Source organism: Scyliorhinus torazame, chromosome 16 (genome assembly GCF_047496885.1).
Source record: "Scyliorhinus torazame isolate Kashiwa2021f chromosome 16, sScyTor2.1, whole genome shotgun sequence".
NCBI classification, from domain to species: Eukaryota; Metazoa; Chordata; class Chondrichthyes; order Carcharhiniformes; family Scyliorhinidae; genus Scyliorhinus; species Scyliorhinus torazame.
The window spans coordinates 97,450,189-97,467,881 of NC_092722.1; the positions used below are offsets into that span (position 1 = coordinate 97,450,189).

General features: G+C 46.8%; 1 protein-coding gene across 2 annotated transcripts in view; it reads left to right on the forward strand.

Annotated features, from left to right (window-relative positions):
- tspan15 (tetraspanin 15) overlaps positions 1–17,693 on the forward strand; it is a 240,636-nt gene that overhangs the window by 129,809 nt on the left and 93,134 nt on the right. Inside the window, exon 5 of one of the 2 annotated variants that reach the window (XM_072478768.1) lies at positions 1,907–2,029. The exons of the other annotated variant lie outside the window; for it this stretch is intronic. Coding sequence (XP_072334869.1) covers positions 1,907–2,029 — 123 coding nt within the window. The remainder of the gene's footprint in view (positions 1–1,906; positions 2,030–17,693) is intronic. 2 annotated transcript variants of the gene reach the window in all.

Consider the following 17,693-nt stretch of genomic DNA (forward strand, 5'->3'; position numbering starts at 1 on the left):
TCTCGGGGTCCTCAGATGCAACATGGCTACATGTGAATGTGACTCTAGGGTTAAATGAATTGAATGGACAAATGAAAGATTGCACATACCAGAGGCCAAGTTAGAGAACTTTGGAGCTGCATGATGCCACGTGATCCGTACCTTTGTTGTATCTATCACCATTTAAAGTGACATTGAATAAATTCAAAGTATCAATTGCCTGTTAATTCATTTTTAGAAGTCTTACACGAGGTTAAAGTCCAACAGTTTTGTTTCGAATCACTAGCTTTTGGAGTCCTGCTCCTTCCTCAGATGAATGAAGAGGTAGGTTCCAGAAACACACATGTAGACAAAGTCAAAGATGCAAGATGATACTTTGAATGTGAGTCTTTGCAGGTAATTAAGTCTTTACAGAGCCAGAGAGTTTCAAGAGGTGTGAATTGTCTCAAGCCAGGGCACTTGGTTGGATTTTGCAAGTCCAGGCCAGATGGTGGGGGGTGAATGAATCCGAGATGAATCCAAGGTCCCGGTTGAGGCCGTACTCATGTGTGCGGAACTTGGCTCTAAGTTTCTGCTCGGCGATTCTGCGTTAACGCGCATCCTGAAAGCTGCCTTGGAGAATGCTTACCTGAAGATCAGAGGCTGAATGCCCTTGACTGCTGAAGTGTTCCCCGACTGGCAGGGAACATTCCTGCCTGGCGATTGTCGTGCGATGTCCGTTCATCCGTTGTCGCAGCGTCTGCATGGTCTCGCCAATGTACCATGCTTCGGGACATCCTTTCCTGCAGCGTATGAGGTAGACAACGTTGGCCGAGTTGCACGAGTACGTACACAACGTTGGCCGAGTTGCACGAGTACGTACCTGGTGGGTGGTATTCTCACGTGTAATGGTGCTATCGTTTCATTTTTAATTCATGTTGATTCTAATTCATGTTAAACTAAAAGTTACAAAAAGTTACATTTTGTTGGTAATTACTTCATTTGGGGGTCTTTCAGTAAATTTAGTTATTTTTATGTATGGTTCCCTCAAGGAGATTGTAACATTTTTATTGATGAGTTGCTCTTGCAGAGCGTGGATATGGGCACAAAAGATCACACGATTAACTCCTGTGGTCTATCTGTTCCATGGTTCTATAATGTATGATAAACTATAACGAATATATGTATTGAATAAAAAGAATGAGGGACGTACACAGAGTAGATAAGAAGAAGCCATTCCCCTTAGTGGAGGGATCAATGACCAGGAGCATTAGATTTAAGGTAAGCGGCAGGAGGCTTAGAGGGACTGAGGGAAAACCTTTTGCCCAGAGGGTAGTGGGAATCTGGAACTCACTGCCTGAAAGGGTGGTGGAGGCAGAGACCCTCATAACATTTAAGAAGTATTTAGATGTGCTCTTGCGATGCCAAGGCATACAAGGCCAAGTGCTGGAAAATGGGATTAGAACCCATAAAATCCCTACAGTGCAGAAGGAGGCCATTTAGCTCATCGAGTCTGCACCAACCTTCTGAAAAATCACCCAACCCAGGCCCACTCCCGCCCTATCTGCATAACCCCACCTAACCTTTTGGACACTAAGGGTCAATTTAGCATGGCCAATTCATCTAACCTGCACATCTTTGGACGGTCAGAGGAAATCCATGCAGACATGGGGAGAGCATACAAACTCCACAGTCAGTCTCCCGGGTAAATCGAACCCGGGTCCCTGGCAGTGTGAGGCAGCAGTGTTAACCACTGTGCCGCCCTAGTAGAATACTTGGATGGTTGTTTTGACCGGCATAGGTGCGAAGGGCCGAAGAACCTTTTCTGTGCTGTAGGCCTCTATGACTCTTGATATTTTGTATCTATATTATGTATGCCACACTGTTTTTCTTCTAAATGGTACAATTAACTAATCGGAGTTGTGACTTGATCTGTTTCTGTCTATAGTTTAAATGCTGCGGTGCAGAGGATTTCACAGACTGGTCAATGAACATGTACCATAATTGTAAAGGGCGTGCAACTGGACCACTTGCTTGTGGTGTACCTTACTCATGCTGTATATGGAATAAGGTATGCCTTGCTGTTCTATAATGTAATTTCTAACTAGCTACAAAAATGTATCTTTGCTATTCAATGGGAGACGGAAGGAGAACAGGAAGATAAAAAGGAGGGAACAAAGTACAGAGCAAGGAGACAGGGAACAGAGTGGAGAAAAAGGAGGAAGGCAGAAGATAAGAAAAGGACTATGAATGGGGTAATGTAAAGAAAAGTGAGAAGAGAGGAGATGGAAGGGAGAGAAGCATTGATGGGATAGTCGAGGGCAAAAAAGAGGAGGACCGGGAGACGGACTGAGAACAGTGAGATGGGAAGAAGAGACAAAGGGTGGAAAGAATAGAGGATGATGGAGAGGGATAACATGGATGGAGGTGAGGGCAGAAAGAGTGAGGGCCACCAGGAATTATGGGAGGGAGAGGCGAGATGAAGGTGGGAAATTCGAACAGGAATAGGCCACTCAGCAAGTCAAGCCTGCAATAACATTCAGTTAGGTAGTTGCTGATTGTCTACTTCAATGCCACATCCCACACTATTTCTTGATGTTTTAAGTCTCCAGAAATCTATCGACTTCTGACATGAACCTCTCAATGATTGAGCTTCCACAGTGCTCTGGGTTAGAGAATTCCAAAGGTTCACCACCATCTGAGTGTAGAAATTCATCCCCATCTAAGACTGACACCTGGTTCTACACTCACCAGAAACATCTTATCCACATTCATCCTGGCACGCCCTGTAGAAATGTGAGTTTCAATTAGATAACTTTTCATAACCTCGCAATCTTAGAATCTCTAGAGAATACAGGTCCAATTTCCCCAATCTCTCATAAAGCAATCCCAAAGTTAGTCTGATGAACCTCTGTTGCACTCTCTGTATGACAAATATACCCTTCACTAGATAACGAGACAGAAACTACACAATCCTCCAGGGGTGGTCCCACCAAGGCTCTACACAATTGCAGCAAGACATATTTGCCTCTGTACTCAAATCCACTTGCGATTAAGGCCAACATACCATTTGCCTTCCTATTGACTGCTAGCTTCTAGTGACTCATGAACACCCAGATCCTTTTGGACACCACCTGCCAAACTCTCACAATTTAAGAAATATTGAGCTGGATTCTCCTTTCCTAAGTACTAAGTGGTGTTCCATGATGAAAAATTTGGCGCCACACCCACACTGATTCTGCGACCGGTGAGGGGCTAGCACCGATGCCACGTGAAAGACCCGTGGAACGCGTGAAAAACGGTTGGTGAATCTCAGGGTCTGTGCTGGACATGCGCAGGTCTGATAAGCTGCAGCCATGCGTACGCCTGCACCCCCCCACACACTCACCGATGGCGCCAGTTGTGCTGGACCGCATACCCGTCCACCCCTACCCATCAACCCCCCAGCCAGCGGCATGGCTCTTGGCATAGTGTGGAGGTGCTGGACAGTGTCCGCACACTCTCGCTCTCTCTCTACGCAACCACCACGCCAGGCTCACGAATGCTGAGACCACAGGTGGTCCGCGCCATCAGAGACGGAGCATTATGGGTGGGCCCTCTAATGATACTCAAACGGGTTTGCGACTGTGCGCAGCGCGCGTCTCGATTTGTAGGGGGTGGAGCATCGCGACCCAACGTCAAACTTGCGTCTGCCATGATTTCGGCGTCGGGGGGAGATTCTTTACCCGTTCGCCGTTCCCAATTTTAGCGTCAGGCAACGGAAAATCCCGCCCATTGTATTTTTTCCACCAAAGTGGATAATTTCACACTTATTCAAATTATATTCAATCTGCCCACTCACTTAGCACAGGGTTTTTCAAAGTGTGGGTCGCGGGTGGGTCGTGGGATGGTATAAGAAGGGTCGCGGAGCTAAGGGTTGCGATGTTCCTACCCGGTCTGGAATCGCTTTGCAATGGATTGATTTTGTATTCTTAGTATCAGGATTTTGTTCCCTCCTGCGCTTCATTTCTGATAGAGCAATATTAGAACATAGAACATTACAGCGCAGTACAGGCCCTTCGGCCCTCGATGTTGCGCTGACCTGTGGAACCACTCTAAAGCCCATCTACACTATTCCCTTATCGTCCATATGACTATCCAATGACTATTTGAATGCCCTTCATGTTGGCGAGTCCACTACTGTCTGCTACTTCTGCCAGCACTTGCCTGGCAGATAACATGGCAATTCCGGCTTTCACACCATTTTAAAACAAAATGTTGGATCGGCACTTTTTTTCATGAAAGCACAATGTAAATTTCCACCAAGACAATTCTGGAGTATTAATATGCAAGGCTGTTCCAACCACAGCTACTCTGCATTTATAATAATTCCCTGATGAAGCACATTATAATTTTTAAGCAATTTGTAATGTTAAGCAGTGGCCATATTGAGGGGAATGGGCCAGAAATCTGTTCAAGTCACTGACTTTTCAACAAGTAACTGCTGGATTAATTGACTATTCCTCCACTAGGAACATAGGGAAAATGTGAAGGGAACAATCACAGCCATATGCTCTCTGCTTAACAAATGTCCCACATCCCTGGACATTAGGCAAGGCATGATGTGGAGATGCCGGCGTTGGACTGGGGTGAGCACAGTAAGAAGTCTTACAACACCAGGTTAAAGTCCAACAGGTTTGTTTCGATGTCACTAGCTTTCGGAGCGCTGCTCCTTCCTCAGGTGAATGAAGAGGTATGTTCCAGAAACATGTAGAAAGACAGATTCAAAGGTGCCAGACAATGCTTGGAATTCGAGCATTAGCAGGTGATTAAATCTTTACAGATCCAGAGATGAGGTAACCCCAGGTTAAAGAAGTGTGAATTGTGTCAAGACAGGACAGTTGGTAGGATTTCGCAGGCCAGATGGTGGGGGATGAATGTAATGCGACATGAATCCCAGGTCCCGGTTGAGGCCGCACTCATGTGTGCGGATCTTGGCTATAAGTTTCTGCTTGGCGATTCTGCGTTGTCTGATTTTTGAGTTGCATTCTTGGACACACTCGTCTCCATCAAGGACGGTCACCTCAGCACTTCGCTTTACCGCAAGCTCACGGATAACCTCACAATCCTCCACTTCTCCAGCTTCCACCCTAAACACATTAAAGAAGCCATCCCCTATGGACAAGCTCTCCGTATACACAGGATCTGCTCGGATGAGGAGGAGCGTAACGGACATCTACAGACGTTGAAGGATGCCCTCGTACGAACGGGATATGGCGCTCGACTCATCGATCGACAGTTCCAACGCGCCACAGCAAAAAACCGCACCGACCTCCTCAGAAGACAAACATGGGACACAACCGACAGAATACCCTTCGTCGTCCAGTACTTTCCGGGAGCGGAGAAGCTACGTCATCTTCTTCACAGCCTTCAACACGTCATCGATGAAGATGAATATCTTGCCAAGGTCATCCCCACACCCCCACTACTTGCCTTCAAACAACCGCGCAACCTCAAACGAACCATTGTTTGCAGCAAGCTACCCAGCCTTCAGAACAGTGACCACGACACCACACAACCCTGCCATGGCAATCTCTGCAAGACGTGCCAGATCATCGACATGGATACCACTATTACACGTGGGAACACCACCCACCAGGTACGCGGTACATACTTGTGCGACTCGGCTAACGTTGTCTACCTCATACGCTGCAGGAAAGGATGTCCCGAAGCATGGTACATTGGCGAGACCATGCAGACGCTGCGACAACGAATGAACGGACATTGCGCGACAATCACCAGGCAGGAATGTTCCCTTCCAGTCGGGGAACACTTCAGCAGTCAAGGGCATTCAGCCTCTGATCTCCGGGTAAGCGTTCTCCAAGGCGGCCTTCAGGACGCGTGACAACGCAGAATTGCCAAGCAGAAACTTATAGCCAAGTTCCGCACACGTGAGTGCGGCCTCAACCAGGACCTGGGATTCATGTCGCATTACATTCATCCCCCACCATCTGGCCTACGAAATCCTACCAACTGTCCTGGCTTGACACAATTCACACCTCTTTAACCTCATCTCTGGATCTGTAAAGATTTAATCACCTGCTAATGCTCACATTCCAAGCATTGTCTGGCATCTTTGAATCTGTCTATATATATATATATATATATATATATACATGTTTCTGGAACATACCTCTTCATTCACCTGAGGAAGGAGCAGCGCTCCGAAAGCTAGTTATTAGGCAAGGCGGAAGAGCGCACAATGTTTTGTAAAATATTGCCATTTGGGGCGGGTAAAATGGAAACGGAACAACACGGAAAACATAGTCTCCAGCTTTGAGTCTTGAGAGCTTTGGGGAAAGGAAATAAATGTCAATGAAGTGTGAACACCTGACTTGTCAGAGACAGTCCCATCTTTCAGGCTCTGAAAGATTTATTCTGAACTGATTGGAGAAATTGACTGAAATTAGTAACTGACCTCTCTTTAGTTACTGTACATCAGCATAATATTTGCTTCAGGACAATCGGAATATCTGGAAACCGAAACGCCAATAAATGGCTGGAATTCAAAGGCTGGTGGATAGTTATTCACAATGACATGGATGTTTGTGGAATGAAGGAGACCAGACTGTTCCTATGTACCCATCATAAATTTCCCATGCTTTATTCTGGTTTTAGTAACGGTTGCTGTCTCTGCAGCTCAATCGGGTAGCGCATTCTGTTAGCGTGCTGCTTCAATCACACTCAAGAAGGTCGCAATTTTGCTATTTCCCCACTTTAATGTTTTGTCTGCCGTGATTTGATTTGTATCCTTCAGTTGCATTCCAATAAATGTTGAATATTGTCACCACTGTTGTGCACCAGTGAGTTCCCATCACATAGCTTGATAGTATTCATGACAATTAAAGGATATCGACATTGAACCAATTAGAAATATGCCACGATTGATACTAATGCTGAAAAAATTCATCAAACCTATTTCGACAGACACACTCCAAATAGAGCGGCAGCATTAGGTGAAATTTACCAGGCAGATCCATTTTAAGCACATGGTTACATTATCAGTTTCTCTACACCTGTTGACACTTGTTTCTATGGCAGCCCCTGCCTGCACATGGTTACAGTCCCAACATATTGGCGATTTCCAAAACCTGACCATGAGGAAATTAAAAGCAGACCAGTGTGACGTCTGTTGTGGGTTTCTTCGAGAACCAATCAATCGAGACAGATTGGTCCAACACAGGAATGTCTGTGATGAAATATCACAAAAATGTTTCATATTGTTGAAATGTATTTTTAAAACATCAGTGGAATGCATGATTACCCCCCCTCCCCCCCCCCCCCCAAAAAAAAAGAGCCTGCTTTAATCTTACAAATATTTGAGAGGAATCATAAAAATCATAGACAGGATTCCAGCTAGCGAGGGGCAATCCCTACAGATTGTCAACGATTCTGCCCCGACTGGTGGTGTTACCTCATGTTACAGCCTGTATAAAACCCAACGGAATTAAAAATGAAAGTATTACGTGAAGCTGCAGAGCAAACCCGAACATCCGTGATAACAGATCAATCATTTCTTAGAAATGTGAGCAGCGCCGGATGGAACAATCATGTTATTTTATCACTTTCCAAGTTCCAAATGCTTTCTGCTGGCTGTACCTCTATCTCTGGCCAAGCTCCAAAACATGCTCCATATAATTATGTTTACAATCGAAAATCGCAATTAAAAGCAGGACAAAACTAAGTTCAAGATTAGCTGGCAGGAGTTGGCAAGAAGCCTGAAATTCAATAGAAGGTTGTCGGCAGGAAATGAAACAAAGCTGGGTAGGCAGGCTACAAGGCATGAAATCTGATTAGACTGATATGGTGAGGACCAAGCAGGTTTACATGTCACATTAAAGGTAAGTGAACGCAGCGTGGGTCCCGAAGTTCGACCAGTTGACAAAAGTGGGTCCCAGTAAAAAAAAGTTTGAAAAACGCTGACTTTGCCTGTCTATGTCTGTTTGAAGTCTCCTTGCAACTTACTTTCCCGCCTAAATTAGTGTCATCAGATTGGAAATATTACAATTGGTCCCCACATCCAAATAATTTGTATGGATTGTGAACAGTTGTGGCCCTTGCACTGATCTGTATGGTACCCCACTAGTAATAATCTCAATGAACTACTTTTGTCAAGTATAATTTCTCTTTCATAAATGCATGTCGACTCTGCCCAATTTTGGCCAGTTCTCAGATTCATTGGAATATGATAGTATTCACTAACTTGTAGCACTTGCGCACAGTAGTTAGCACTGCTGCCTCACGGCGTCGAGGACCCGGGTTCGATCCCGGCCCCAGGACACTATCCACATGAAGTTTGCACATTCTTCCCGTGTCTGTGTGGGTCTCATCCACACAACCCAAAAATGTGCAGGGCAGGTGGATTGGCCATGCTAATTGCCCCTTAATTGAAAAAAATTCAAATCAAGTTATTATTTAAAAAAGAATATAAGAGTACAATAGTGAGGAAAAAAAGGACTGTAAAAGCTTATTTATTAATGTAAAAAGCCGAGTCCAGGAGAATTTATAATCTAAAGAACAAAGAACAAAGAAATGTACAGCACAGGAACAGGCCCTTCGGCCCTCCAAGCCCGTGCCGACCATACTGCCCGACTAAACTACAATCTTCTACACTTCCTGGGTCCGTATCCTTCTATTCCCATCCTATTCATATATTTGTCAAGATGCCCCTTAAATGTCCCTATCGTCCCTGCCTCCACTACCTCCTCCGGTAGTGAGTTCCAGGCACCCACTACCCTCTGCGTAAAAAACTTGCCTCGTACATCTACTCTAAACTTTGCCCCTCTCACCTTAAACCTATGCCCCCTAGTAATTGACCCCTCTACCCTGGGGAAAAGCCTCTGACTATCCAAAATCTCAGTATTGTTACGACGCAGAAGAGGCCAACTGGCCCACCATGTCTGCACAAGCTCTCCAAACGAGCATTATGTCCGAGTGCCATTCCTCTGCCTTTTCCCGGACTGCTACACATTGTTTCTATTCAAGCAATCCTCTGATGCCCACTTGAATGCCTCATTGGAACCTGCTGCCACACAGTTTCAGGCTGTGCATTCCAGACCCCAACCACTTGTGTGAATAAGTTTTTTCTCACATCACATTTGCTTCTTTTGCAAATTACTTTAACTCTGTGGCTCTCATTCTCAATCTTTTTAAAGGATTACAGTTGCTCCCTATCTACTCTGTCCAACCCGTTCATGATTTTAGGCATCCCTATCAAATCTCTTCCTCGGTCGTCTTCTCTCCCATGTAGAACAGCCCCAGCCTCTCCAATTTAACCTCATAGCTGAACTTTCTCATTCCGGGAACCATTCTTGTAAACCTCTTCTGCACTCTATACAATGTGTTCACAACCTTCCTATAGTGTGGCACCCAGAACTATACACAATATTCCAACTGAGGTCATGTATCAGTTCAGCGTTATCTCCTTGCTCTTATACTCTATGCCCCTATTAATATCCAGAATATTATATGCTTTAATAACTGTTCTCTCCACCTCTCTTGCCACCTTCAATGATCTAAGAGACCCAGGTCTCTCTGCTCCTGTACCACTTTTTGAATTTTACCCCTTATTTTATATTGTATTTCCTTGTTCTTCCTACAAGATTGTATCACCTCAGACTTCTCTGCATTGAATGTCATCGCCATCTACCTGCCCACTCTACCAACTTAGAACATTGAACAGTACAGCACCGTACAAGCCCTTCGGCCCACGAAGTTGTGCCGACCACTTGTTTATGATTATATCCTTCATCAATCATCTTTGCCAAAAACCCGATCAAGTTAGTGAGAAACGACCTCCCCTTCACAAAACCATGCTGTCTCTTGCTGATACGTTCAATTGCTTCCAAATAGGAATAAATCCTGTCTCGAAGAATCCCCTCCAATATCTTCCCGACCACTGACGTAAGCCTGTAATTTCCTGGATTATTCTTGCTACCATTCTTAAAGAAAGGAACAACATTAGCTATTCTCCAATCCTCTTGGACCACACCTGTAGCCAGTGAGGATACAAAGATTTCTGTCAAGCCCCTAGCAATTTCCTCCCTTGCCTCCCTCACTATTCTGCGATAGATCCCATCACGTCCTGAGGACTTATTTACCTTAATGTTTTTAAAGACGTCCAACTTCATCTCCTTTTTGATTTCAATGTGACCCAGACTAGCTACACACCCTTCCCCAGACTCATCATCCACCAAGTCCTTCTGAATACTGATACAAAGTACTCGTTCAGTACCTTGCCCATTTCCTCTGGTTCCATGCATAAATTCCCCCTCTGTTCATGAATGGGCCAACCTTTCCCTGGCTCCCCTCTTCCTCTTTATATATGTGTAAAAAGCCTTGGGATTTTCCTTCATCTGTTTGCCAATTACTTTTCATTACCCCTTTTAGCCCTCCTGACTCCTTGCTTAAGTTCCTTCCTTGTATTCCTCACAGCCTTTGTCTGTTTCCAGCCTTCCAGCCCTTACAAATGCTTCCTTTTTCTTTTGGACTAGGCTCACAATATCGCTCGTAATCAAAGGCTCTCTAAACTTGCCATACTTATCCTTCTTCCTCACAGGAACATGCAGGTCCTGAATTCGTATCAACTGACATTTGAAAGCCTCTCATATGTCAGATGTTGATTTATCCTCTCACATCCGCCCCCAATCTAGATTCTTCAGTTCCTGCCTAATATTGTTATTATTAGCCTTCCCCCAATTTAGCACCTTCACCTGAGGTCTACTTTTATCTTTATCCAACAGTACCACAAAACTTACTGAATTTGGTCACTATACCCGAAATGCTCCCCTACTGAAACTTCTACCACCTGGCCGGACTCATTCCCCAATACCAGATCCAGTACGGCCCCTTCCCTAGTTGGACTATCTACATATTGTTTCAAGAAGCCCTCCTGGATGCATCGTTCTATCTCCCGCTGGCTGTTGGGAGGACTGTAGTGTGGCTTGCACCCTTTCCTATTCCAGAGCTCTCCCCATATTGTCTCGCTGCATGAACCCTCTGAGATGTTCTCCTGCAGTACAGCTGTGATATTCTTCTTAACCAGTAGTACAACTTCCCCCACCCCTTTTACACCTCCCTCTATCCCGCCTGAAACATCTAAATCCTGGAACGTTTAGCTGCCAATCCTGTCCCTCCTCAACCAAGCCTCTTTAATGGCAACAACATCATTGTCTAGGGACATAATTTCCTCGACTGTCACCATGTTCTGGGTAACATCTACCTCCTTGGTAAAGATAGATGCAAAATATCCATTTATTGGCTCAACCACACCCCCAGCCTACATGTGTAAATTCCCTTTTAGGTCCCTCATCGGCCCAAGCAGAAGACTTTACCATTCCCCTTAATGTTGGCTGCCAGCCTTTTCTCATCTACGCTTCTCTAATGTGCTTTTTCGCCTCCCCTTGCAACCTTCTGTATTCCTCTTGGTGCTCAATTGTATTTTCTATCTGACACATGTCAAGAGTACACCTTTTCTTCTTTATCTTAATTTCTATTTCCTTGCTCATCCAGGGAGCTCTGATTTGTTTGCCCTCCATTCCCCTTTTAAGGGAAATATCTTGACTCTGTCTGGATCACTTCTGTTTTGAAAGCAGCTCATTGTTCAGCTACAGCTTTTCCTACCAACCTTTTGTTCTAGTCTAACTGGCCCAGCTTCGATTTCGGCCCATTAAAAACAACACTTCCTCCGTGAACTATTCATACTCTGGATAGTATGAAAGAAATTAATGGCATTTAAATTCCCCTAGACCAGATTATCTATATCCCAGAGTGTTAAAAGAGGTAGCTGCAGAGATACTAAATGCATCGACAGTCATTTTTCAAGATTCTGTAGACTTTGGAATGGGTTTCTACAGATTGAAAGGTGGGAAATATAACCCCACTATTTAAGAAAGGAGGGAGAGAGAGGAAATGAAAAACTACAGAGGTGTTGGCCTGATAGCAATAGTAGGTAAAATGATAGAATCTATAATAAAGGATGCAATAACAGGACTTAGAAAATAATGGTAGGATTAACAAACTCACCATGGATTTATGAAAAGGAAACAATATTTAACAAACCTGGAGAGTCTGGAGAAGGGGGTGTAGATAGCCTGGGTCACATTGTGATCCAAAAAGACGAGGTGTTGGGTGTCTTAAAAAATATTAAGGTAGATAAGTCCCCAGGGCCTGATGGGATCTACCCCAGAATACTGAAGGAGGCTGGAGAGGAAATTGCTGAGGCCTTGACAGAAATCTTTGGATCCTCGCTGTCTTCAGGGGATGTCCCGGAGGACTGGAGAATAGCCAATGTTGTTCCTCTGTTTAAGAAGGGTAGCAAGGATAATCCCGGGAACTACAGGCCGGTGAGCCTTACTTCAGTGGTAGGGAAATTACTGGAGAGAATTCTTAGAGACAGGATCTACTCCCATTTGGAAGCAAATGGACGTATTAGTGAGAGGCAGCACGGTTTTGTGAAGGGGAGGTCGTGTCTCACTAACTTGATAGAGTTTTTCGAGGAGGTGACTAAGATGATTGATGCAGGTAGGGCAGTAGATGTTGTCTATATGGACTTCAGTAAGGCCTTTGACAAGGTCCCTCATGGTAGACTAGTACAAAAGGTGAAGTCACACGGGATCAGGGGTGAACTGGCAAGGTGGATACAGAACTGGCTAGGCCATAGAAGGCAGAGGGTAGCAATGGAGGGATGCTTTTCTAATTGGAGGGCTGTGACCAGTGGTGTTCCACAGGGATCAGTGCTGGGACCTTTGCTCTTTGTAGTATATATAAATGATTTGGAGGAAAATGTAACTGGTCTGATTAGTAAGTTTGCAGACGACACAAAGGTTGGTGGAATTGCGGATAGCGATGAGGACTGTCTGAGGATACAGCAGGATTTAGATTGTCTGGAGACTTGGGCGGAGAGATGGCAGATGGAGTTTAATCCGGACAAATGTGAGGTAATGCATTTTGGAAGGTCTAATGCAGGTAGGGAATATACAGTGAATGGTAGAACCCTCAAGAGTATTGAAAGTCAAAGAGATCTAGGAGTACAGGTCCACAGGTCATTGAAAGGGGCAACACAGGTGGAGAAGGTAGTCAAGAAGGCATACGGCATGCTGGCCTTCATTGGCCGGGGCATTGAGTATAAGAATTGGCAAGTCATGTTGCAGCTGTATAGAACCTTAGTTAGGCCACACTTGGAGTATAGTGTTCAATTCTGGTCGCCACACTACCAGAAGGATGTGGAGGCTTTAGAGAGGGTGCAGAAGAGATTTACCAGAATGTTGCCTGGTATGGAGGGCATAAGCTATGAGGAGCGATTGAATAAACTCGGTTTGTTCTCACTGGAACGAAGGAGGTTGAGGGGCGACCTGATAGAGGTATACAAAATTATGAGGGGCATAGACAGAGTGGATAGTCAGAGGCTTTTCCCCAGGGTAGAGGGGTCAATTACTAGGGGGCATAGGTTTAAGGTGAGAGGGGCAAGGTTTAGAGTAGATGTACGAGGCAAGTTTTTTACGCAGAGGGTAGTGGGTACCTGGAACTCGCTACCGGAGGAGGTAGTGGAAGCAGGGACGATAGGGACATTTAAGGGGCATCTTGACAAATATATGAATAGGATGGGAATAGAAGGATACGGACCCAGGAAGTGTAGAAGATTGTAGTTTAGTCGGGCAGTATGGTCGGCACGGGCTTGGAGGGCCGAAGGGCCTGTTCCTGTGCTGTACATTTCTTTGTTCTTTGTTAAACCTATTTGAGTTTTTTGAGGATGTTAGTAACAGATTAGATGAGGGGGAACCGGTAGATGTGGTATATTTAGATTTTCAAAAAGCTTTTGATAAGGCCTCGCGCAAAAGGCGAATTCTGTATTCTCCCTCTGTTTACCCGAACCGGAATGTGGCAACTAGGGGCTTTTCACAGTAACTTCTTTGCAGTGTTAATGTAATCCTACTTGTGACAATAAAAGTTTATTTATTTATTGTAATCTATCCCTGATTCTCCTGTGGCTAGTTGGAAGTCCACCACAACAGCAGTAAGACATCTTTATTCTAAAAGTCTAATCTTCTTGCAATAAAGGCCAACATATCTCTTGCCTTAATTGCTTCCTGCATGTTAGCTTTCAATGGCTCATGAACAAGTCGCTTTGGAGTTCAACATTTCCCAGCCTCTCTGCAACTAAGGTATACTCTGTATTTCCGTTTTTCCTACAAAGTAAATAATCTCACATTTCTCCACATTAAACACGATCTGCCAAATGTTTGCTCACTTGCTTAGCCTCTCCAATTCCCTTGAAGTGCCTTTCCTCCTCAGAACTCTCACTTATTACAATCATGGACCAGACCCCAACAGTTGTGAGAATACTGGACTGAAATCCCAATATTTTACTTTAATTTTGTAAGACGCTGAGGAGAGGATAGTTTCCAGGAGAGATTGCACAAAGAAATAGGGATATGTTATATTAAAACAAACTTCATTACTAACAGAGTATTAAAATCTTCAACATCACACTAGAACATAGCTTACAATTGTCGCTTAAGTCACAGATACAGACAGATTTATACAGGTAGTCAGTATACAGAACATTGTTTTAAAATTCTGATCTTGTCTACGTAGGTTTATTATTAAACCTTCACCCAATAGCTTGACTGTAATCTTCCAGCTAGAAACTGTCTATTCTTCTAAAAAGTAAACACTTTTGCTGGCAAGTTCTGCTAATCTGAAGTCTTTGAGGTTTGAGCATTTGACGAGCATGTGATTTTTACTCTAATGCAGTGATGTTAGATCTATTCCCCTTTTTACTAAATCTGTTCATTTGCCCTTTCATTGCAATTGTACTGAACTGGAACCCAGACCCCAGTTTTCAAAATCCTGGTCAAAGAGGTGAGTTTCAATGGAAGATTCTTCTTGGAGCTGCTCCTCCAATCACGGGCCATTTCTCTCTATCTTTGGCTCTGGTTGGTTCTCTAGTCCGCTTACACCAGAAAATGAGGAAGAGAAAACGAAGGAGGCAAATTTCTGTCAGGGGCCCGGGAAGATATGTTTTGTTGTGGTCAAGTCGGCCATCCGGGAAGAAACGGTGCCATGGTCGAGTCAGGGCCCGGACGACCATGGTCAAGTCAGGGCCCCAGGAAGAGACAAGTCAGGGCCCCAGGAAGAGACAATGTCATGGTCAAGTAAGGACGGGGGGAATGTTGGTCGATTCAGAGTCTGGGAGGCTGTTGTCGCATCGGAGCCCCGAGAAAAGAGTGTGTGCTATGGTCAGGTTGGTGGCCCAGGAAGAGACTAAGCCATGGTCGATTCGTGGTCTGGAAAAGAGACAGTGCCGAGGCAGAGTCGGGGTCCCGGGTAGAGACCGTGTCGAGGTCGAGTCGGGGTTCGGGGTAGAGACAGTGTCGAGGTCGAGTCGGGATCCGGGGAAGAAACCGTGTCGAGGTCGAGTCGGAGTCCGCGGAAAAGAGAGTGTTGAGGTCGAGTGGTCTGGAAAAGAGAGGTCGTGTCGGGGTCCGGGGAAGAAACAGTGTCGAGGTCGAGGCGGGGTCCGGGGAAGAGACAGTGTCGAGGTCGAGTCGGGATCCGGTGAAGAAACAGTGTCGAGGTCCAGTCGGGGTCCGGGGAAGAGACAGTGTCGAGGTCGAGGCGGGGTCTGGGGAAGAGACAGTGTCGAGGTCGAGATGGGGTCAAGTCAGGGTCTGGGGAAGAACCAGTGTCCAGGTGGAGTCAGGGCCCGGTGAAGAAACAGTGTCAAGGTCCAGTCGGGGTCTGGGGAAGAAACAGTTTTGAGGCTGAGTCGGGGTCCGGGGAAGAGACAATGTCGAGGTCCAGTCGGGGTCCGGGGAAGAGACGGTGTCGAGGTCGAGTCGGGGTCCAGTGAAGAAACAGTGTTGAGGTTGAGTCGGGGTCCGGGGAAGTGACAGTGTTGAGGTCGAGTCGGGGTCTTGGGAAGAAACAGTGTCGAGGTCCAGTCGGGGTCCGGGGAAGAGACGGTGTCGGGGTCCGGTGAAGAAACAGTCTCGAGGTCCAGTCGGGGTCTGGGGAAGAAACAGTGTTGAGGTTGAGTTGGGGTCCGGGGAAGAGACAATGTCGAGGTTGAGTCAGGGTCCGGTGAAGAGACGGTGTTGAGGTTGAGTCAGGGGAAGGGACAATGTTGAGTTCGAGTCGGGGTCTGGGGAAGAACCAGTGTCGAGGTCGTGTCGGGGTCCGGTGAAGAATCAGTGTCGAGGTCGAGTCGGGGTCCGGGGAAGAAACAGTGTCGAGGTCAAGGCGGGTCCGGGGAAGAGAGTGTCGAGGTCGAGTTGGGGTCAAGTCAGGGCCTGGGGAAGAAACAGTGTCGAGGTCGAGTCAGGGCCCGGTGAAGAAACAGTGTCAAGGTCCAGTCCGGGTCCGGGGAAGAGACAATGTCGAGGTTCAGTCAGGGTCTGGGGAAGAGGCGGTGTCGAGGTCGAGTCGGGGTCCGGGGAAGAGACAGTGTCGAGGTTGAGTCGGGGTCCGGGGAAGAGACGGTGTCGAGGTCCAGTCGGGGTCCAGGGAAGAGACAATGTTGAGGTCGAGTCGGGGTCTGGGGAAGAAACAGTGTCGAGGTCCAGTCGGGGTCCAGGGAAGAGACAATGTTAAGGTCCAGTCGGGGTCTGGGGAAGAAACAGTTTTGAGGTTGAGTCAGGGTCCGGGGAAGAGACGGTTTCGAGGTCGAGTTGGGGTCCAGGGAAGAGACGGTGTCAAGGGCGAATCTTGGTCTGGGGAAGTGACAGTGTCGAGGTCGAGTCGGAGTCTGGGGAAGTGACAGTGTCGAGGTCAAATGTTGGTCTGGGGAAGAGACCGTGTCGAGGTCCAGTCGGGGTCCGGGGAAGAGACAGTATCGAGGTCTAATCTTGGTCTGGGGAAGTGACAGTGTCGAGGTCGAGTCGGAGTCTGGGGAAGAAACAGTGTTGAGGTCGAGTCGGGGTCCGGGGAAGAGATAGTGTCGAGGTTGAGTCGGGGTCCGGGGAAGAGATAGTGTCGAGGTCGAGTCGGAGTCTGGGGAAGAGACAGTGTCGAGGTTGAGATGGGGCCGGGGAAGAGACCGCGTCGAGATCGAGTCGGGGTCTGGAGAAGAGACAGTGTCGAGGTCGAATCTTGGTCTGGGGAAGTGACGGTGTCGAGGTCGAGTCGGAGTCTGGGGAAGTGACAGTGTCGAGGTCAAATGTTGGTCTGGGGAAGAGACCGTGTCGAGGTCCAGTCGGGGTCCGGGGAAGAGACAGTATCGAGGTCTAATCTTGGTCTGGGGAAGTGACAGTGTCGAGGTCGAGTCGGAGTCTGGGGAAGAAACAGTGTTGAGGTCGAGTCGGGGTCCGGGGAAGAGATAGTGTCGAGGTTGAGTCGGGGTCCGGGGAAGAGATAGTGTCGAGGTCGAGTCGGAGTCTGGGGAAGAGACAGTGTCGAGGTTGAGATGGGGCCGGGGAAGAGACCGCGTCGAGATCGAGTCGGGGTCTGGAGAAGAGACAGTGTCGAGGTCGAATCTTGGTCTGGGGAAGTGACAGTGTCGAGGTCGAGGCGGGGTCTGGGGAAGTGACAGTGTCGAGGTTGAGTCGGGGTCCGGGGAAGAGACAGTGTCGAGGTCAGGTCGGAGTCTGGGGAAGAGACAGGGTCGAGTCGGAGTCTGGGGAAGAGACAGAGTCGAGGTTGAGTCGGGGTCGGGGAAGAGACAGTGTCGAGGTCGAGTCGGAGTCTGGGGAAGAGAC